Raw genomic sequence first — 22,089 nt, 5'->3', positions numbered from 1 at the left:
GCCCATTCCCGTCACCAGCCTCCCTAGTCCACGGCATCTTCCCCTCCACTGTCTGTCCACAGAGCTGAGCTCTAGGGAGGCCAGCCTCTCCCACCTCGAGGACACCTCAGGAAAGCTCCCCCAGGGAGCAGTGAGGAAGTGAGGCACCCTTTGGCCAGCCCCAGGCACCCTAGGGGTCAGCAGGCTCACCCTTGTTCATCTGCTCACTGGGAGAGGAGACTGACCCTCCACCCCAGCCCCGGCTCTGTGCTGGGTGCAGGCGTGAGCCCTGTCCTTGAGGAGCAGTTGGCAGGGAGACAGTGACAACCCTATAGAGAGGGGCTGTAGTACAGTGTTCACAGAGCAGAGAGGAAACAGGGTAGGGTGGGGGTGGAGCAGTCAGGGAGGCTTCCTGGAGGATGAGGCACAGAAACTTGTCTCAGAGGGATAAGTAGGAACTGGGGCCGAGGGTCGGGAAGGGCGTTTGGGGCCGAGGGAACAAGTGCGGGGACCGGAGAGCTGGAGCGTTTGGGGGACTGGGGGCTGTGGGTGCTGGATGGCTGACTGAGTGGGGAGGCCAGAGGCCTGTGGCAGGAGGTCAGGGACCGGGTGAGGAGCTGTGGATCTGGGGCAACTCAGCCATGACGGGCCTCCGCCCCCCTGCCCCGCCCCCAGCCTCACCCACCTCTATCACCACCTATGAGACCTGCCAGACCTACGAGAGGCCCATCGCCTTCACCTCCCGCTCCAGGAAGCTCTGGATCCAGTTCAAATCCAATGAAGGCAACAGCGGCAAAGGGTTCCAAGTACCCTATGTCACCTACGACGGTGAGTGTGGCCCCACTGCGCACCCAGGCTGGCCCTGGGGACACAGGAATAAATCACACGTCCCCGGCCTCAGGGAGCTCCAGCCTTGGGGGACTGTGGGGTCCAGACAGGCCCATAAGGGGGACAGCGTGGTGCAGATGAGGGAGCTATTAGTGGTGTCTGTGGGCCTCAGAGGGAGGTGCTACCCAAGCAGGGTTTCGAGGGTTGAATAGGGGTTTTCTAGCTAGTCAAACCTGGAGGAGACCAGTGTGGGTGGAGGAGACAAAGGCACACAGTCTGAAGCCCTGGGGGAGGGCTGAGGCTGACGGGGAGCAGGAGGCAGGAGGGACCTTCGCCTTCAGCCTCTACCCTCACCTTCCTTCCTTCCCCACCGGCGGGTTTCGCAGAGGACTACCAGCAGTTAATAGAAGATATCGTCCGCGATGGACGGCTCTACGCCTCAGAGAATCACCAGGAAATTTTGAAAGTGAGTGAGCTTCCCTATGGGAAGGGATCATATAATCCTGGGATAGTGGCCTGTGATGATCCAGGGCCATCCCTGCGCCCAGCCCCAAGCCCAGCCCTGCACAGAAGTGAGGGGAGGAGAGTGATAACAGGAGAAGAGAAGGTGATGGGAGCAGGCGGCCAGGGGCAGGGCTGGGCCAGTGCATCTGTCCTTCTAGCCCAGGACCTGCTGACGTGCCTGTGGGCAGGTTCCTTATGAGCTCTCGGCCTCACTTTACTCATCTGTGAAATGGGGAGAGCTCGACAGCATGGTCTCTTAAAATCAGGAGAATCCTCCGCTGCCTTTGGGACTGACTCCCTCCTCATCCCGCCCACGTCCTGAGGAGTAGAGCCACCTAGTCATCCGGGGGCTGTGGCCGTCACACGGCGGGCACAGGCCGGGTCAGGGCCCAGGTTGTCACCGTGAGGAGCCAGACTCAGGGATCTGCTTGGGCTCTGGGGGTCGGGCCCCGGCCCAGCCCTGGGCAGACAGCACCCCCAGCCTGGGAGCCGAGGGTGGCGTGGAGGGCAAGAGCGGGGCTGGCCAGTCCCTCGCTAACTTCTGCTCGGGCTGCCACCTCCCAGCTGGGCGGCCCCAGGCAAGCTCTCTGAGCCCCGCCTCGTGTCTGAGAAACTGGGACGGCTCACAGAGTCTCCGAGCCCAGGCCTGGAACACTCCTGCACACAGTAGGCAGTTTGTAAGCCAAGAGGTTTGGCCCCCTGCTGCTGCACCCGGATGAGACCTGGGGGTCTCGGGGCACAAAGCCCCTCGTCGCCCTCCTCAGGCGCCTGTCTGTTTAGTGGGAACCAGAGGGTCGTCCTGGCCTCTCCGACTCTGTCCTGTTGACAGTGCCTGACTCTCTCGCCCCGGCCCTCTGCCCCACCCTGCGGCTGGGAGCATCTTTTCAGAACCAGAAGTGTTCCCGTCTCTTAGGACCAAGCCTTGGCCAGCGAGGCCCAGCCTGGCACAGCTACCACCTGCCTCCGCAGCGGCTCTCAGGCCTCCACTCCCCACCTCGCTGGCCACGGCCTCCCAGGAACGCTCTCCCCATTCTCTCCTCAGTGAACGTCCTCCCGTCCTGCTGCTCTCAGCTCAGGCGTCCCATCCTCCGGGCCTCCCGAGCCAGGTTGCGCTCTGAGGGCCCCAGTGGCCCCCTTCTTGGCCGTCAGGCCTGCAGTTTAGGTTTGTCCTGTGATTACTGGGCCCCCGTCCCCCCCGCCGGGGAAGGAACCACAGGGCTTCCCCCTCAGCACTCTGTGCCCGGCACCTGGCACTGCGCCCAGCACATGGGAGGAACTCCACCAGTGTGTCCAAGGGCGTGGGTGCATGTGTGCACGTGGGAGAGGGAGTGTGTGTGCACGCGCGTGTGCGTGTGTGTGCCCGCTCGCACATGCCGGGACGAGTCACACCCCAAGACGGCCGCTTGAGACGATGAGCTCGTGGGGCAGGAAGCACGCGGTGCGGTGGCTGCCGGTCACTGGAGGTTCTCCCCCAGGGTGGCATCGCCCCACTTTACAGATGATGACCCTGGGCTCTGAGAGGGGGCCCAGCTGGTGAGTGACGGCGCCTGAGTGTGGGCCGCCTGGACCCTCGCGGCACACCTGTGCCGAGCACCCCTGGGCCAGGCTCCTGGCTCTCAGGACTGCACTTCCTCTTCCGCGCAGCCCTAAGAGGAGGGATCGTCACCCCGTCATTCAGATGAATGATTCACGTTCAGAGCAGCAGGGCCATTTTCCCAGGGCTGGGGCACTAGTGGGGGGATGGTGCAGCTGCGGTTTCCAGTCCGGCCTACTGGCCTCCAAAGCCTTGCTCTCTGCTCTGTGTGCTCTGGTTTTCAACCTGGGGGGTTTGGCTGTTGTGTTTTTGCAGCGCACCCTTTTAAGATAAAATGTGACTGGAACTCCAAGAGTTAAAACGAATAGACTATGAAAAAACCAATTAGGCTATTAAAACCGAAAAACTATTCATGGCAAGGAGTCTGTAGGGTCCTGAAACACACCAGCCAGCCCAGCCTCTTCCCCCTTCCCGCATCCCTGCAGACACCCTCAGGCCCCTCCAGGGTACCGGGCATCGCAGAGGCGAGCGGCCGGGGCCCTCCAGCCTGGCCCCAGGCCCCTCAGCCTGGCCACACCGTGTCTTGCAGGACAAGAAGCTGATCAAGGCCCTCTTCGACGTGCTGGCGCATCCCCAGAACTACTTCAAGTACACAGCCCAGGAGTCCAAGGAGATGTTCCCGCGGTCCTTCATCAAACTGCTGCGCTCCAAGGTGTCCCGGTTCCTGCGACCCTACAAATAACACTGGTGCAGCTGCCCTGCTTGGGGTGCCGGCTACCCGGGGGGGAGAGAGCTCCTCCCCTCCACAGTCGAAGCTAAAGGCGGCTCCGTGGGCCCCCACGCTGCCTTGGGAATCGCCGTGGCGTCTGCCCTTCAGGAATCGCCGACCAGCCCGTGGCGGGCGAGACCACATCCAGGCAGAGACCCCAGCCCGGCTGCACTCCTCTGATGCCGCCCCCGTGGGAAAACATTGCTTCAGGCAGCCTTTCTTGCTCCTTCCAGGACACCAGTAGCGCCCTCTCCTGAGCTGGCACCAGCGGACGCCACCCGGACCAGGACGCTCGGCCACCACCCAGGCGGGTCCCGGGCAGAGCTGACCTTTGGAGGTTGCACGTGCCCTCTGCCTGGTGCTTCAGGGGAGAGAGGGGCATGGCTGCCATGTCTCAAGGGGGCTCTCAGAGGCAGAATCCAAGACAGGAGGCCAGGCCGTGGAAGCAGGGGTGGTGAAGGCTCGTCTGGGGGCTGTGATAAGCCAGTGTCGATGCCGGCAGGGCGTCCACACCCGCCAGCTCCTCTGGCCGTGGGCCCAGGACACGGGCGAGTGCGGTTGGGCTCTCAGGATTCTGTGATGGGACAGAAAAGAGGTGCTGGGAGAGGAAACTGTAGATTTCTGCTTTCCCGTGATAGAGCATCTAATTAAGTACTATGTGTATATGAATATAAAGATAAAGATATATATACTTCTATTTGTGGGTACTTTAGGAGAATTCTCTTTAGTAACTGTAAATATTAATCGCCACCCCGTCATCTCCCAGCTGTTGCTGGCTTCCCTGACTGATTAAACTGCTCCTCCAGGCACTTGCCACGTCTGTTTACAAAGGCCAGGAGCCGCCAAGGCCGGGGGTGAGGCAGGTCGGCCCTGGACACGCGGTGGAGTACAAACGCTTGGGGAGCCGGGCTCTATGCTCTGCCAGCGTGTTGCCCTCCGATGGAATGCAGTGGAAAGCAGTGTCCCTTCGGACCCCTTCCTGGGGTCACAGGGCCCAGTGGTAAACTTTAGAAGGGGCCTGTGTCCGACCCGAGGCCATGACCGTGGAGTTCAAGCTGAGGGCGCTTGCCACCGGAAGGCAAGGCTTTGCCCCTGTGAGCACAGGCTGTGCTGAGCACCGGGGCCCAGGGAGGAAAACGGGCACCGGGACGGGGGGCTGCGCCCAGGCAGAGGCAGGCCAGCTGTCGGAGGCCGGGCTTCCAGTGCAGTCTTCTTTCTGCTGCACCCTGTGGCCTCCCTCTCAGAGTGTCTCTGTAAAGAAGGAAAGTCTGGAGCGTGACCGGGCTGCACCGTGTCCCGCTCAGCCAGGAGCCAGGGCCTGGGATGGAGCTAGCGAGGACCTCCGACAGGCCGCGGCCTCGCCCACTGCCACGCCGCTGCTGCCACCAGCCGCGGGACACGCAGACGCTCTGTAGCTTTAGGGTTAACAGACATTCAGAATCCCAAGGAACACGGGCGAATCCTCAAACGAACCCCCGTCAACCATTCTGGTCGCCTTTAGGTGGTTTCCTCCTCACCCCAGACCCACGCGTGCCGCTAGGGACGAGCGCGCCCTTTGAGAACAGCTGTGGCGCTCAGGGCATGAGGCCTGGAGGTCCCGGGCTGGGTGGTGAGCAGGTCACGGCGGATTTTACAGTCCAGAGCGGGGCTCAGCGCTCAGGAGTTACTCACCGCCGTTAGCTGCATCCTCAGCGGCGGGTCCCCAGCTTGACTGATGCTGCCGTCAGCACCTTCTCTTCCAAAATCCAACTCAAGCGGGGAGGGCGCTGCACTTGGTCGTAGCTCAGTGTCAGCTGGGAAGCCCCGTCCAGGCCACGCTGCCCGCCCCCCCCCCGGTCACAGTCCTTGAAGGCCGGTCACAGTTTCCAGAAAGAGGCCTGTCCTCCGCGTCAAGCCCTTGGTCCTCCCCAGAAATTAGGTGTGTCCTCCAGGATCAGCCCCCAGCAATAGCTACCCAGGGGAGGGCACTGGGAAGGGTTTTGGGTTTGGGTTTTTTTTTAACGCTCTCAGAAAGGATTTTTTTGATCCGGAGAAGACCAGAAAGAGCTCTCATCTCTCCTGAACTCTTTCTGCTGCTCCTTTGGGTGGTTTCCGGCAGTTGCCACCCACATACCCACTAACCTACCCACCCTTTCGGTGGGTCCACCCCGATCCACGGCTCTCGCCACCACTGTGGTCAGACCCTGCCCCGTGTGTCCCGAGCAGAGCAGGACGGGGCAGTGCAGAGGTGGGCCCCGCACCGTCTCGAGTGCCAGGGAGCCCGCGATCCAAATTCGCCAGCCGCCCGCTGTCACCATCCAGCCCTCCCTCCCCAGTAAAACCACCTCCCGCGCCATCAGGGGACTCAAAGTCCAGGGGTGGGGTCTTTCCTGAACCTCGTCAGCCCTCAGCCCCATGCTGGGGACCCTGGGGGTCCCACTTATTAAACGCAGAGCTGTTGCCACTCCTTGGGGCCTGGTGGTCCCAGGAGATCTACCCGGGCAACAAAGCTTGTTTCTTCATGTTTCCATGTCGTGGACGCAGGTGGTAGATTGGCTGACACAAGGTGGCTCTTCCACCTGGCTCCAGGTGAAGGTGGAGAGAAAAGGGAAGGCGGATGAGGACTGGCCCAGGTAGGGCCGTTCCTGCGGTGAGTCTTGAAGAAGGACAGAAGCCGAGACGGGTGCAGAAGGCCTGAGCTGCCCAGGGGCTGAGCCAGAAGGAGCACATCCCACTCCTGGACGGGACGTTGGCCTTGAGCAGCCACAGACCCATCCCAGCCAGGGCCTGCCTGGCACGGACCCTCAGGGGCTAGCCAGTTGATAAACTCCAAGGAAAGGAGCTAAGCAACACATTTCTGGAAGCAAAAGCCTGCCCGCTGGCCAGGGCTGAAAGCAGGTGCCAAGGCCTGGCGATTCTGATGAGCTTGGTTCTGGCCCAGCAGAGCATCAGGCTGGGGCGACCGGAGCAGCTCTGCAGAGATAGCAGTGGAGACTGAGGGACCTCTGCCCCGTGGGCCGGGCACCTCCTGGCACACTCTGCTTCCATGGAAATGCGCCCAGGAAAGGGAAGGAATCCGCTCAGGTCTAGTGGCCAAGCCCTCAGTGAGGGAGTGTTGAGGTCGCCTCATCTGCTTCCCCGAACTAGGCTCCTTTTCCCCGATTGTGCCTTGCAGCTGCTCCGTGGTGCTGGCCCACCTCCTCCCCCGGGGCTCTCCGCTTAGGTTCAGACAGCAGGTCGCACCTGCCAGGGGTGGTGGCCTCCTTCCTCAGTCTCTTCCAGCTCTTCGACTCTGCGGTGACAGGCTCGAGGAGGCCGTGGGGCCCGAGGTGGTGGCCTCGGGCAGCTTTCCCTCCTGCCACCCATGGGTTTGGGACACGCAGATAGAGTAGAAATGAGACCCCAGGCCAAGAAGCTTCCAGAGAGCGATGGCCCACAGAGACCCTCTCCCCCGCACCTCTTACAAACCCACCTCTCCTACCTGAACCCTCGTTCTCCCAGAGACACAGCCAAGGTCACCCCTCTTCCACGACAAGAGGCCCCCGCCTGCTGGAGCTGGAGCAGGGGCCTAAGTGACATTTCAGGGGCTGAATAAGACTTCCAGCACCTCCGCCGCCCCAGCTGAAAACTAAGACACTGAACTAAGTTGGGTCATTTAGCAAACGTTTGCTGAGCACCTACTGTGTGCTAGGCTCCTAGAAAGGCAGAGAGACCACAGCCCAGGGGCTGACAGGATGCCCTGGAAAGCCCTCTGGTCACAGAGATAAAGGTGATGGAGGCCTGGGTGGCAGAGCCCAGCGCTCCCATCAGGAGAAGGCCATCCCTCCCTCCCACGCCTCCCAGGACCCCGGGTGGGGTGCAGGGCACTTGCAGGAGGGGCAGAGCAGAGCCTGGTCACCAAGCTACACTTCAAGAAAGACACCTCGAAGGAGAAGCTGCAGCCAGCTGGGCAGAGAGAGAAGCACACGAGCCAAGACTGCGGACCCCAGGAGCCCAGCCAACACGCCCAGGACACCGGTCTCCGCCCTGACGCCTCGCCCGCTGCCAGCACCTGGCACGGTCAGTGCTCCAGAAGGGAGCCTCCTTTCTCGTCACCCAGGGACCGTGGCTGCGTTTGGCTCCTCTACTCCATGCTTGGGGGTTTCGTCAGTCTGGCAAACTGCGCCTTATACCAAGGACCGCTTTCCTCGCCAGAGATACACGTGGTGGCAGCTCAGCCCTTCTGACAAGGGCAACAGCGCCGAGCCGACGTCATTCAGGCCAAAGGCAGAGGGACTCGATGTCTGGGACACTGCCCGTCGCACAGGTGGAGACAGAGCAAGTAGCTCCTGCTCTCCCAGGGCTGCCCCTGCCCCTCAGCGCCCGCACATCACCTGCAGGAGTGAGTCCTGAGCCCTCACCGTGCGCCAGCCACAGGGCCGGCCCGCCTTGCTCCATGGAGACGGCACCCAGGGGCCCAGGCGACACGGGCGTGGCCACACACCCCCTCCTAGCAGCCTGCACGGATGGCCCCCGAGAGCAGGGGGCCTGTGCTTCCCTGAGGCCTCCCAGCCCCTGGATGGTGTCTCTGAAATTGTCTGTCCCCCCAAGTCTCAACAGGAAGCAATGAAGGGCCAGAGGTGCCTCCCCCACCCCCCGCCCCCTGCCAAACCCCCCGGGGCTCAGTCCCATGACATGTGCACATGCTCAGTGCTCTGCAGGCTGGGAGGCCCAGCGACAGGCCCAAGGCGAATTGTTAGGAACTCATGGAATTGAGAATCAAACCCAAGCCCGTCTAATCCCTAAGTAGGAAATGTCCCTCTGTGAAATGCTGATCACTGAATTTTACAGATTGGGAAACCCAGCAGGTCAGCCTGGCAGTGGAGGGCCCGGGGTGGGGGGACCTGAAGGAGAGGGCAAGAGGGAGGAGGGGGTGTGGACCTAGTGACCTCCCCACTCTGGAACAAGTGCTAAAAGCTCATTCAGAGAAAGATGGCCTTCTGCCTTCTCCCCGGGTGGACAGGTCACTTCCATTCAAACAGCCTGCCCGGTACGCTGGGCCGCGGCCCGGCGCTCACCCTGGGGGGCTCTGGGTGCCTTGAGCCGAGGCCGGCGCACAGCCCTGCAAGATGCCAAGTGTCCCTCCCCTACCTGCCCTTCTGCCAGCTCCGGGTGTTCCTCAGCAGACAGGCGTGGGGAAAAGCAGGGGAAAAAAGGGAAAGCTGGCTGATGCCAAGTATTTTGTATTTCAGTCCAGAGGCCACGTAGATCTGCAGGGAAACTTCTTATTCCACTGAGCTCAAAACCTTAAACAGTCTGAGTGAGCAGACCCAGCCCATGTGACTCCTGAAACAGGCTGTCTGAACACCACTGGGGGCGGTGCAGGGTTGGGTGGGGGACCGCAGAGCTGACCCTCGTTCTCGCAGCCTTCAGTTTGAGCTTCTGCGAAGGCGCTGGCGGTAACTGTCCAGGCGCTTTGGCAACCTCTCTGCCTGCAAGGGTGACAAATATCAATGTAACCACATTTTTATTTTAGTTGCCTCAAATATTCAAAGTTTTGTTTCCTCCATCATGTTCATACATATGCATGTAATTAAACATTTGTGAAAAATCACTTTAATAATAAACAGGAAATGAACTTAAATACTGCCCCTTCCTCTCATTCATCAGTGGTTAGGACAGAGGCGGCGGAGGGGCGCTGAGGCCGGTGGAAAAGGTAACTGGAATCAGACAGTTTTTTCAGAAATTCCCTGGCTGTATTGAAGACTGAAAGTAAAGGAGCTACAGAAAGCTTCCGGCACACAAAGCAGCAGTTTGAGACGTGCGTGTGGAGGACACCCAAAGTTAGGAAATATGTTCCTAAATGAGCCCCCAGAAAGTAAAACTTCCGTGTTTCAAATCCCATTTCTCCTCATGACCGGCATCATGAAAGGAGAGATGTTCCTTTACACAGGGGTCACGGTCAGTGAGCACCAGGGCATCTGGGACCCCTTGAAATTAGACGCACAATCAGTGTTCTTTGTGTGTGTACGCACGCGTGCCTGTGAGCACACACGCATGCGTTTCTCTGGGAATGTGGCCCATGGCTTTCATCAGATTCGCAAAGAAATCTAGAACCACAAAAAGGCTAATAACCACTGTTCTCCTCAGTAATGTGGAGACCCTCTGGTATCATGCACTCGACAGGAGAAAAAACAATTTTATAAATGACATTAATATCCCAAATTACACAGTAAACACCAGATTTTTTTCTTGGTTTAATGAAGTGATTTAAAAGTCTACGAAACTTCTGAGAATGTACCCAAAAGAATTGAAAGCAGTCTCGAAGAGATATTTGCACACCCATGTTCACAGAGGCATTATTCACGATAGTCAAAAAGTAGAAATGACCCAAGTGTCCATCAATGGATGAAGAGATAAATAAAACAGGTCTATCCATATGATGGAATATGATTCAGCCTTAAAAAGGAGTGAAGTTCTGACACGTGCTACAACATGGATGAACTTTAAAGACACTATGCTGAGGGAAGTACGCCAGTCACAAAAGGACAAACACCATATGATTCCACTTATATGAGTCTCTGGAGGAGCCAAATCCACAGAGACAGAAAGTAGAATGGGGGTCGCCAGGGGCTGGGGAGGAAGGAGAAACAGGGAGTTGGTGTCTAATGGGTACAGCGTTTCAGTCTGGGAAGATGAAAAAGATCTGGAGATGGCTGGAGGTGATGGTTACACAAGAATGTGAATGTAGTTAATGCCACTTAACTATATTTTTTTAAATTAACTTTTATTGGAGTATAGTTGCTTTACAGTGCTGTGTCAGTTTCTGCTGTACAGCAAAGCGAATCAGCCACACGCATACACATATCCGCTCTTTTTTGGATTTCCTTCCCATTTAGGTCACCACAGAGCACTGAGTAGAGTTCCCTGCGCTATACAGTAGGTTCTCATTAGTTATCTATTTTATACATAGTAGTGTATATATGTCAACCCCAATCTCCCAGTTCATCCCACCCACCTCTTCCCCTCTTGGTGTCCATATGTTTGTTCTCTACATCTCTGTCTCTATTTCTGCTTTGCAAATAAGTCATCTGTATCATTTTTCTAGATTCCACACGTAAGCGATATTATACGATATTTGTTTTTCTCTTTCTGACTTACTTCACTCTGTATGACAGTCTCTAGGTCCATCCACATCTCTGCAAATTGCACAATTTCGCTCCTTTTTATGGCTGAGTAATATTCCATTGCATAGATGTACCACATCTTCTTTATCCATTCTTCTGTTGATGGACATTTAGGTTGCTTCCATGTCCTGGCTATTGTAAATAGTGCTGCAATGAATATTGGGGTGCATGTATCTTTTGGATTAACTGTATTTTTTAAAGGGTTTAAATAGTAAATGTTATATTATGTATCTTTCACCACAGTTTTTTTTTTAATTTTAAGGAGAAAACAATGATGACATCCTCTGAGCACACAACACTCTTGATATTTCTACCAAAACTCCCATGAAGACACGATCAAAAGATACGGGCTCTTTGGACTGGAAAATGAGCTGAGCGGCAGGGCAGCTCACAAATGCAAGAGAAATGTGGTGGTGAGCGTGGACTTACTTATTCTCCAGATTCCAAAATCCAAGGTGAATTCCAGATTCTACGGGGGCAGAAGGCCCACAGTCCAGCTTGGTCCGGCCGTGCTCTGTGAGCTGCGGAGACCGAGGAGGAGATCCCAGCTCTGCCTCAGTCTGGAACTGGCCTGGTCCACATTACACTGCTCCCAGACTCTCTCCAAACTCTAAGAGAGCATCTTGGCATATAAAGTGTAGATGCCATCTGTTGCTTTTCCTTTCCATTTTAGGATTAAGAGGTTAAATACATAATATATTTGCACAAATGAAATTCACATTTTAAAGCAGTTGTTCTTAACAAGCAAGCTTCTGGGAGGGTCAGTATAAATAATATTTTGCCAATAGATTGAAAATTTAGATACCAAAGGAAATTCCCTGGTGGTCCAGGGGTTAGGACACTGCGCTTTCACTGCTGAGGACGCAGGTTTGATCCCTGGTTGGGAAACTAAGATGCCGCATGCCACACGGTGAGGCCAAAAAAAATTTTTAATTAAAAAATTTTAAAAAAAGAAAATTCAGATACCATGGATAAATTCCTAGGAAAACCCTAACTTAACCAAATGACACAGAAGAAATAGAAAATTAGAATCATCTTACCACTAATGATTGAACCTGTAATTTAAAACTTTCCCATAAGTGTGTATGGAAGAGCAAATGGCTAAAATGGCCAAGACCCTTCTGCAGAAGAAGGATAATTTGAAAGAACTAACCCAAGCCAAAATCAAGTGCTACTAAAATCTAGAGAAATGAAAATTGGATGAATTTCGTATAGGGATGAGCACACGGACCTACTGACGATCACTGAGCCTGGAAAGAAACCTGCACACGTTTGGGATGACAGAGGTACATGACATGTCACTGGGGAAGAGCTGACTTTTCAATAAACAATGATGGGAAAATTGCTTATCCATATGTTAAAAAAAAAAAGAAATTGGGTCCCTATCCCATACCTTACCCCCAAAAAATCAATTTCAGATGCATTAAGACTTAAATATGAAAGGAAAACTTGAAAACTTGTAGATCTAGAAAATATATATTTCTGAACTTAAGAGGGAAAGATTTCTTAAACAAGACATTAAAAGTACCAACAATTAAACAAAAGATAGGGACTTCCCTGGTGGCGCGGTGGTTAAGAATCCACCTGCCAATGCAGGGGACACGGGTTTGAGCCCTGGTCTGGGAAGATCCCACATGCTGGGGAGCAACTAAGCCCATGAACCACAACTACTGAGCCTGCGCTCTAGACCCCGTGAGCCACAACTACCGAGCCCGCAAGCCACAACTACTGAAGCCTGTGCGCCTAGAGCCCGTGTTCCGCAGCAAGAGAAGCCACCGCAATGAGGAGCCCACGCACGGCAACAAAGAGTAGCCCTTGCTCGACACAACTAGAGAAAACCCGCGCACAGCAACGATGACCCAACGCAGCCAAAAAAAATTAATAAAATAAATAAATTTATAAAAAATAATAATAATAAAGAAAATAAACAAGTTTTACTACGTTAAAATTTGAAAGTTCTGGGACTTCACTGGTGGTCCAGTAGGTAAGATTCAGTGCTCCCAATTCAGGGGGCCCGGGTTCGATCCCTGGTCAGGGAACTAGATCCCACATTCATGCCACAACTAAGAAACCCGTATGCTGCAACTAAAAAGATCCTGCATACCTCAATGAAGATCCTGCATCCCGCAACTAAGACTGGGAGCAGCCTAAATAAATAAATATATATATATTTTTTTTTTAATTTTTCATTTATTTATTTTTGGCTGTGTTGGGTCTTCGTTTCTGTGCGAGGGCTTTCTCCAGTTGTGGCGAGTGGGGGCCACTCTTCATCGCGGTGCGCGGGCCTCTCACTGTCACGGCCTCTCCCGTTGCGGAGCACAGGCTCCAGACGCGCAGGCTCAGTAGTTGTGGCTCACGGGCTTAGTTGCTCCGCGGCATGTGGGATCCTCCCAGACCAGGGCTCGAACCCGTGTACCCTGCATTGGCAGGCAGACCCCCAACCACTGCGCCACCAGGGAAGCCCCTAAATAAATATTTTTTTAAATTTTTTGAAAGTTCTCTCCTTTTTTTAAAATATTTATTTATTTATTTAATTTTGGCTGTGTCGGGCCTTAGTTGCAGCACGCAGGATCTTTCATTGCAGTGCGCAGGCTTCTCTCTAGTTGCAGCATGCAGGCTCAGTAGTTGCAGCACACAGGCTTAGTTGCCCCAAGGTGTGGGAGATCTTAGTTCCCCAACCAGGGATCGAACCAGCGACCCCTACATTGTAAGGCAGATTCTTAACCACTGGACTGCCAGGGAAGTCCTGAAAGTTCTCTTCTTGAAAAGATACCATACAGACGAGGCCAGACAGGAGAAGGCATTTGCAACATGGTTAGCTTACAAAGGATTAGTATCCAGATTATGTAAAGAAACCCTACAAACAATAAGAAGAAAAGGCCAGCACCTCAATTTTTAAAAAGAGAGCAAAAGAAGAAACAGGATGGCCAATTAACATTTGAAAAGATGCTCAACCTCATTAATAAAAATAGAAATACAAATGAAGACAACAAAGTCATCCCACTGTGACACTAGGCTGGCAAAAATTAAGTCTGATGTAATAAGAGTCAGAGAGGATACGGATCAACTCTGCTAGGTATAAATGGAGGAGCTCTTACACATGTGTGCCAAGAAACATACAAGAATATTCATATTCTCATGTTTACAAGAGCAAAAAGCTGCAGGTAACCCAAACGTCAATCAGTGGAAGATTGCAGTAGTCACACAATTAAATATTATATAGCTGTGAAATTAATTATTACCTCATGCAACAATAGAGATATATCTTTAAAACATAATGTGCAGGAACAAGACCAGGATGTCTGCTCCCAGCATTGCAGTGGAGGTTCTAGCCAGGACAATTAGGCAAGAAAAAGAAATCAAAGGCATCCAGGTTGGAAAGGAAGTAAAATTATCTCTATTTGCAGATGGCCGGATGTTGTACATAGAAAATCCTAAGGAATCCACAAAGGAGCTATTAGAACTAATAAATAAAATCAGCAAGATTACAGAGTATAAGATCAATAAGCAAAAATCGGTTATATTTCTACACATCAACAATGAATAATCTGAAAATGAAATTAAGAAAAATTCCATTTACAATAGTATTAAAAAGAATAAAATAATTAGCAATAAATTTAACAAAAGAAGTGCAAAACTGGGGAGTCCCCTGGTGGTCTAGTGGTTAGGATCCGGAGCTTTCCCTGCTGTGGCCTGGGTTCAATCCCTGGTTGGGGAACTGAGACCCCGCAAGCCGCTCAGCGCAGGCCAAAAAAAAAAAGTACAAAACTTGTACAAAAACAGGCTGGTGGTTCCTCAGATAGTTCAACTGAAAACACGTATTCACACAAAAATTTATACATGAATGTTCACAGCAGCATTATTCATAATAGCCAAAAAATAGAAACAGCCCAAATGCCCATCAATTTATCAACGGACAAACAAAATGTGGTATACCCCTACAATGGAATACTATTCAGCCATATAAATGAAGTACATGCTAAAATATGAATGAACCTTGAAAACATTATGCTGAGTGAAAGAAGCCAGTCACAAAAGCCACATGTTGTATGGTTCCATTTTTGTGAATGTCCAAAACAGGCAAATCCAGAGACAGAAAGTAGATTAGTGGTTTCCAAGGGCTGAGGGGGAGGGGGTTGGAGGATGGGGATGGGAGATGAGGAGTGACTGCTATTGAGTATAGGGTTTCCTTTTGGTGTGATGGAAGTGTTCTGGAATCAGTCATGGTGATGTTTGCACACCATGCAAGCTTGTGAATACACTAAAACCCACTGAATAGTATACTTTAAAAGTGTGGACTGTCAAGGTTGGTGTGATTCAATAAGAAATATGTATTTGGTCTTTGAGTTCCGTTTGGAGTCTCCAGAGTGCTGTATCTCTCGTATGCTGATGAGATGTCTGGGGGCTCGGGGCCCCTAGACGGCTTCAGGACAGGGGCTGGTCACCAGAAAGACCACAGTGTAATTACAGGGTTGGAACTTTCAGCTCCACCGCCTGACTTATGGCCAACGATTTATTCAATCATGCCTACGTAATGAAACCTCCATAAAAACCCCTAAACAATGGGGTTCAGAGAGCTTCCTAGTCGGTGAACATGAGGAGGTGCTGGGAGGGTGGTACACGCAGGAGGGCACGGAAGCTCCTTCCCTACACCTGGCCCTATGCATCTTGTCCATCTGCCTGTTCCTGAGTTGTATCCTTTATAATAAACCAGTAACAGTAAGCAAAGCTCTTTCCTGAATTCTGTGAACCATCCTAGCAAATTATCGAACCCAAGAAGGGGGTCATGGGAACCCCCCTGTATTTATAGCAGGTTGGTCAGAAGCACAGGTGAGAACCTGGGACACATGACTTGCATCTGTAGCGGGGGAGTCTTGTGGGACTGAGCCCTTAACCTGTCCAACTCCAGGTAGATAGTGTCAGAACTGAATTGAACTATAAATTATAAAGAGTTGGAGAAATGTTTGGTGTGGGGGAAAAAGCACACACATTTGGTGTCAAAAATGTTGTGAGTGGGAATTCCCTGGCGGTCCGGTGGTTAGGACTCCACACTTTCACTGCCGAGGACACAGGTTTGATCCCTGGTCAGAGAACTAAGATCCCTCAAGCTGCACAGCATGTCCAAAAATAAATAAATAAATACAAATTTAAAATGTTGTGAGTGAAAACAGGTCTGAACAAAATAAAACACCATAACACAGAGTGGAAAAAAATATCCCATGGACTTCCCTGGTGGCACAGTGGTTAAGAATCTGCCTGCCAATGCAGGGGACACGGGTTCGAGCCCTGGTCCAGGAAGATCCCACATGCTGCAGAGCAACTAAGCCCGTGCGCCACAACTACTGAGCCTGCGTGCCACAACTACCGAAGCCCGCGCGCCTAGAGCCCGTGCTCCGCAACAAGAGAAGCCACCGCAATGAGGAGCCCGCACACCGCAACAAAGAGTAACCCCCGCTCGACACAACTAGAGAAAGCCCGCGTGCAGCAATGAAGACACAACACAGCCAAAAATAAATAAATAAATAACGCCATTAAATCTGGTCAAAAGTATGGACCATTTAAAAAAAAAAAAAGAATATCCCATAAATCATAACTCCATATCTTTAATCTCAAAAACCAACAAAACTAAGCAGTGTACTGTTTAATTAAACATACAATCATATGTAATGAAAGAATTTTTAAAGCATGGAAATAATAAACCTCTAATCCAGTACAATGACTTCTCTTGCCAGGGGATAGAAGGTAAATTAGTGGAGGAAAGCACAGCGGTGTTGTTGGTTAATAACCTACGTAGGGTTTCAGCTATAATTTTGTACGCATTAACTATTTAAAAGGATAACAAAGGGAGAGGCATGGTTTTAACACATTTCCTTAGGAAGATGCCATTGGGAGACAAGCCCACAGTCTCTTGGTCAGCGGTCAGCGCAACCAGCCAACTCTTCCCCCTAGCGTGGAAGCAGATCACTGCCTCTTTGGTTGAGAACAGGCTCTATGGTGCAGGAAAAACACATTTTCTACGAGCACCCTCAGCACAGCTCCTAGCAGGAGAAGCTTTCGGGGACCAAAGGTCACCTTGTGCCTTGGTCATTCTTTCTCCCCCAAACTCTCTCTTTTCCTCTCTTCTTTTCCCTGGGTGGGGGGGTGGGGGGAGTGGTGAGTGAAGCAGAGACGTGACTTTATGTTGATTAGATTGCATATTCATATGATATTTGTCTTTCTCTGTCTGACTTACCTCAGTATGAGACTCTCTAGGTCCATCCATGTTGATGCAAATGGCATTATTTTGTTCTTTTTTATGGCTGAGTAATATTCCACTGTATATATGTACCACATCTTCTTTATGCATTCATCTGTTGATGGGCTTTTAGGTTGCTTCCATGTCTTGGCTACTGTAAATAGTGCTGCAGTGAACATAGGGGTGCATGTATCTTTTTGTATTATAGTTTTCTCCAGATATATGCCCAAGATCGCTTATATGTGGAATCTAAAAAAATGATACAAATGAACTTATTTACAAAACAGAAATAGAGTCACAGATGTAGAAAATATACTTATGGTTACCAGGGGGGAAAGTCAGGGGGAGGGATAAATTGGGAGATTGGGACTGACATATACACACTACTCTATATAAAATAGACAACTAATAAGGACCTATTGTATAGCACAGGGAACTCTACTCAATACTCTGTAATGACCTATATGGGGAAAGAATCTAAAAAAGAGTGGATATATGTATATGTATAACTGATTCACTTTGCTGTACACCTGAAACTAACACGACATTGTAAATCAACTATACTCCAATAAAAAAAAATTTTTTTTTGTTTTTAGGAACTTCCCTGGTGGTCCAGTGGTTAAGACTCTGCACTCCCAATGCAGGGGGCCTGAGTTCAATCCCTGGTCAGGAAACTAGATCTTGTATGCCACAACTAAAGATTCCTCATGCCGCAACTAAAATCCCACAAGTGGCGACAAAGATCCCGCATGCCAGAAGACCCAGCACAGCCAAATAAATAAATAATTTTTTAAACTGCATATTCAGAGGCCCCCTGTGGAGGTAACATTTCAGCTGAGACCTGAAGAATGAGTTGGAATTAACAAGGTGGGAAGAGGGCAAGGGCTCCCAGGCCGAAGGAACAGCGCGTGAAAACCCTGGAGGCAATGGTGAGGCATTGCACTCCTAAAGCTGAAGAAGGCCAGCAAGGTGGGGCTCAAAAATGAGGGGAAGAGTGTGCTGAAAGGAGGCTGAAGAGGTCAGCAGAGCTGGACCATGCAGGACTTTCGAGGTCACATGAAGGGCTGAGTTTTTATTCCTGGGCCCTGGGTAATCACAAAAGATTTCAAGTAGGGATCTGATCCGATTGGGTTTGCATTTGGGGAGAAGAATGAAAAACAGGCCTGCCCTGTCAAAGGGATGGGTCAGAGACATTCACATGACCTGACCAGTGTGAGAGAAAATCTATGAGACTCAGGATCCCTTCCCCAGTGGGACTGGATCCCTGGCAGGATGTAGGCTGGAGCTATCGCAGCTACTTTATCACACAAGAGGGTAGCCTATCAGAGAGGGAAGCCAATGCATAGAAGAGCAGAGCTGAGACAAGGACAGAAAAAGTAGATCCTGGTGATGTTTGTGCCCCTTGATCAAGCTGAACCTGAAGTCCACTGAACTCCTTTGTTATGTGTTATGTGATAGTTCTGGCTGCCATAACAAAATACCACAGACTGGGTAGCTTAAACAACAGAAATTTATTTTCTGGAGACTAGGAAGTCCAAGATCAAGGTGCAGGTTAGCGTTCTCTTCCTGGCTTGCAGGTAGCCACCTTCTCACTCTGTCCTCACTAGGTGAAGAGAGATAATGCTCTGGTATCTATTCCTCTCCTTTTAAGGACACCAGCCTTATTGGTTTAGGGCCCCACCCTTATGGCCTCATTTAACTTTTATCACCTCCTCACAGGTCCTATTTACAAATTCAGTCACATTGGGGGTTAGGGCATCAACATATGAATTTGGGAAGAACACAAACATCCAGTCCATAACTCTGTGGAAGCCAATAAATACCCTTCTTCCTTAAGCCAGTTTGAGTTGGATTTACTGTCCCATGGAGTGGGTAAACTACAGACTGACACAGAGGGGGCGGAAGATGCAGATGCTAAGACAACAGACAGGTTTTCAGCTAGTGCAACATATATTTGCTCATAACAAAATAATTATTGTAAGTATGATATATATCTGCATAGGCATAGACTATAAGGCAAGATAAACAATATAACATAGTTGCTATTAGTGATCAGGCCTGTGAAGTACACAGTTATTCTTACCTAGTTATAAGGTAATATTATGTACTAAATATTCACAGTGAGATCCTGCTGCCCCTGCCTACCTACCTACCACCTGAGTTGTGCCTGTTCTGTGGCCTACAAGATGCAAGAAGCCTCCAGGAAATTACAGAGTTTGTGTGCATGAGTCACATGTAGGAGTTAGAGGCTGAGTGGTCCTGCTGCAGATTGAATAGAGAAGTCTGGACACTTCTGCTGTTCAGAGGGTTTTGTCCCCTCTTGTACGGTATAAATCCACAGCTTTTTATTTATATTTTGTTTACTAGTATTTTTTGTCTTATTGTGCAATAAACCTTTTCAGGAGCAATAAACATTTTTTAAAGTCCACACTTAATTTAAAATTAAGTTTTATATTTCCATTTTTCAGAGTCGGTTATGAAACTGAAACTTCCACAGAATGCCTGTGGACATTTACCTTTCACCCCGGGGGCCAAAGAGATATTAACTGCAAACCAAACCAGATGACACAAATCTCATTCAGAAGTATCACATTGACTTCGAAAGTTAGTAATTATTTTAAGAAGGCTGTGCCCCAAAATGAATTAACATGTGAAGCTGCAGAAGTGGGTTGACATTTCATTCTGTAAATCATGACTCTTCATTTAGATCAAATGACTTTTCATACACTAGCTTCACTCGTTTTTCTAATTCCAAGTTTTCTTGTGTCCATTTCACTGTTAATATGTTGGCTCCACTGGCTGAGGAATTATTCCAGTGTGGATGCCATATTGTTATCAGAGTCATTAGATGCTGTCATTTCTTGCTTCCGATTCATGGAATCAAAATTAAATTTTTGGAAGTTCATTCTATCCAAAGTGCAAAACTAACATTATTGTGAATGCTACTCAGCTAATATAAGTTGAACACCGAAGGCATTTTTTTCTTGCAGTGATAATACTCACATAAAGTTCAACAGGCACAGCATAGGGGGACTAACATTCTTACTAAATTAAGAACCCCTCAGGAATTCCCTGGCAGTCCAGTGGTTAGGACTCTGTGCTTTCACTGCTGAGGGCCTAGGTTCAATCCCTGGTCGGGGAACTAAGATCCCGAGTGCCGAGCTGCACAGCCATTAAAAAAAAAAAGAACCCCATGAAGCAGAAATACACCTGGAATTGGATGTGGTTAATAATTACATCCAAACAAGCTGTAAAATTATATCAATTGAATTAGAAATCATAGTTGTCAAAAATTTACAAATATTTTTTCACAGTTAGAGTAATTGAACTGCAAAATTTTTGTGACAAAGCTGATGTTAAATAGAAAAAAAGCACTTCAGCATTGTAGTAACATGTTTTTCCCTGTAACATGTTTCTTCACCATGTCAATGAAAAAAATTAATCAGTCGATCTAAGAAAGAAATGGAAAATTTTATTTGAGCCAAATTGAGGATTATAACCTGGGAAGTCTTTCAGAGAGCTCTAAGGACTGTCCTGCCTGTTAGAGGTCAAAGCACAGGGATATAAGTTATTGAGACAGAGGGCTATATGTTAAATGACATATTATCTACAGTTTACACAATCCAGATCTACGTGTACAAAACAAGTAGTAGGTCATGGGTCACGGTGGCCTCTTCTAAGATTAAGAAGGAAGGTTATCTCCTAAGGACTAATGATCCTTGATGAGATTAAGAAAGAAGGTTATCTCCCAAGGAGGTTGGGTTAATGTGGATGCACAAAATACACTAAAGGGCAGGGAGAGGGACTTTCCTGACCGGTCCAGTGCTTCCAACGCAGCAGGTGGGGGATCAATCCCTGGTCAGGGAACTAAGACCCCACATGCCATGCGGCAAGGGCAAAAAAAAAGTAAAAAAATTTAAAAATAAATTAAAAAGCGGGGGCGGGGGGGCAGGGAGGAGGACCAAACAGGCAGATAAAAGTTTTATGTTTAAGTTTTTCTTATCTCGCCATAAAATATGAATTTTATTTCATCGTCATCAACTGGAGTTTGGAAGTTTGAGCTTTTGCATAACAACTTAAGTGTCCTAGTCACATTGAACGAGTCTTCTACATTGGTGCATTTTGTTCAAATTCAGCTTAAAAGTTTTAATCAAGGACTTCCCTGGTGGCGCAGTGGTTAAGAATCCGCCTGCCAATTCAGGGGACTCGGGTTTGAGCCCTGCTTCAGGAAGATCCCACATGCCGCAGAGCAACTAAGCCCGTGCGCCACAACTACTGAGCCTGCGCTCTAGAGCCCGCGAGCCACAACTACTGAAGCCCGAGTGCCTAGAGCCTGTGCACCACAACGAAGAGTAGCCCCAGCTCACCACAACTAGAGAAAGCCTGTGTGCAGCAACGAAGACCCAATGCAGCCAAAAATAAATAAATAAGTTTTAATCAAAATATTCAGCAACTGAAGCACAAAAAAAAACTTTAGTCTTTGAGCTTTCCATCAAATTACAATTACTGATAAGTTGCAAATGGGAAAACAACGAAACGCATCCCTATGGAAGCAACAGAACTTGAACAATTAGGACGATCAAAGAATGATTTTTGAAATTCTGTAGCTGCACTCTGAGCTTGGGAAGATGTCGGTGCGGGACACCGGTGTCTCTGGGCCTCGGTTTCCCCTTCTGGACACTACCTGGAGTCCCTTCTGGTTCCGACCGCGTGGACGCTGGAAGGCCTCACTCCCGGCATCCCCCGGGGTAACCGCGGGCTGAAAGAGAAAACACCGCCCCCACCAGGCGCGCGTGCGCACACGCCGGACGCCCCAGACCACAAACACACCACCCCCGCGCGCTCACGCACGCGCAGTGACGCGCGCGCACCCTTCGGAAGGCCCGGCCTTTGGGTTCCCCGGGTCCCGCGCCCCAGCTTTGCGCCCCAGCTGCCTTCGGCGAGCCTGGAGGCCAGGCGTGTGGGCGGGCTTGCGGGCGGCGGTGGGCGGGGAGCCCAGAGGAGGGCGGGGCTGGCGGCGGGGCTGGCGAGCGGGCGGAGTCGGGAGGGCCGGGCCCGCGGGCTGCGGCGGCGCTGGACTTGGCGGTGGCGCTGG

The 22,089-nt window shown here is 50.8% G+C and overlaps 1 protein-coding gene and 1 long non-coding RNA gene across 8 annotated transcripts in view; one reads left to right on the top strand and one right to left on the bottom strand.

The window, feature by feature from the left end:
- The window catches only part of SCUBE1 (signal peptide, CUB domain and EGF like domain containing 1), a 134,084-nt gene extending 129,661 nt beyond the window's left edge, over positions 1-4,423 (top strand). For both annotated transcript variants that reach the window (XM_082352633.1, XM_082352634.1), the window contains 3 exons: positions 655-807; positions 1,194-1,273; positions 3,435-4,423. In XM_082352633.1, the coding sequence (XP_082208759.1) occupies positions 655-807; positions 1,194-1,273; positions 3,435-3,587 (386 nt within the window). In that variant the 3' untranslated portion in view covers positions 3,588-4,423. The remainder of the gene's footprint in view (positions 1-654; positions 808-1,193; positions 1,274-3,434) is intronic.
- A 4,376-nt stretch (positions 4,424-8,799) lies between these two features.
- LOC309610175 lies at positions 8,800-21,809 on the bottom strand. Of its 6 annotated transcripts, XR_014233756.1 has the most exons (5): positions 21,679-21,809; positions 16,992-17,243; positions 11,189-11,419; positions 10,734-10,906; positions 8,800-9,064 (listed from the first exon to the last, which is right to left on the bottom strand). It is a non-coding gene; the product is annotated as an uncharacterized lncRNA (long non-coding RNA). The 6 variants fall into 6 exon arrangements; XR_014233757.1 differs by lacking the exon at positions 10,734-10,906; XR_014233758.1 differs by lacking the exon at positions 10,734-10,906 and having other exon boundaries at positions 11,189-11,280.
- Between the last annotated feature and the right edge of the window lie 280 nt (positions 21,810-22,089).

Source organism: Balaenoptera borealis, assembly GCF_965194805.1.
Source record: "Balaenoptera borealis genome assembly, chromosome: 13".
Taxonomy (NCBI): Eukaryota; Metazoa; Chordata; class Mammalia; order Artiodactyla; family Balaenopteridae; genus Balaenoptera; species Balaenoptera borealis.
The sequence above is the reverse complement of the archived record's forward strand: the minus strand, read 5'-3'. Positions and strand labels throughout refer to the sequence as shown.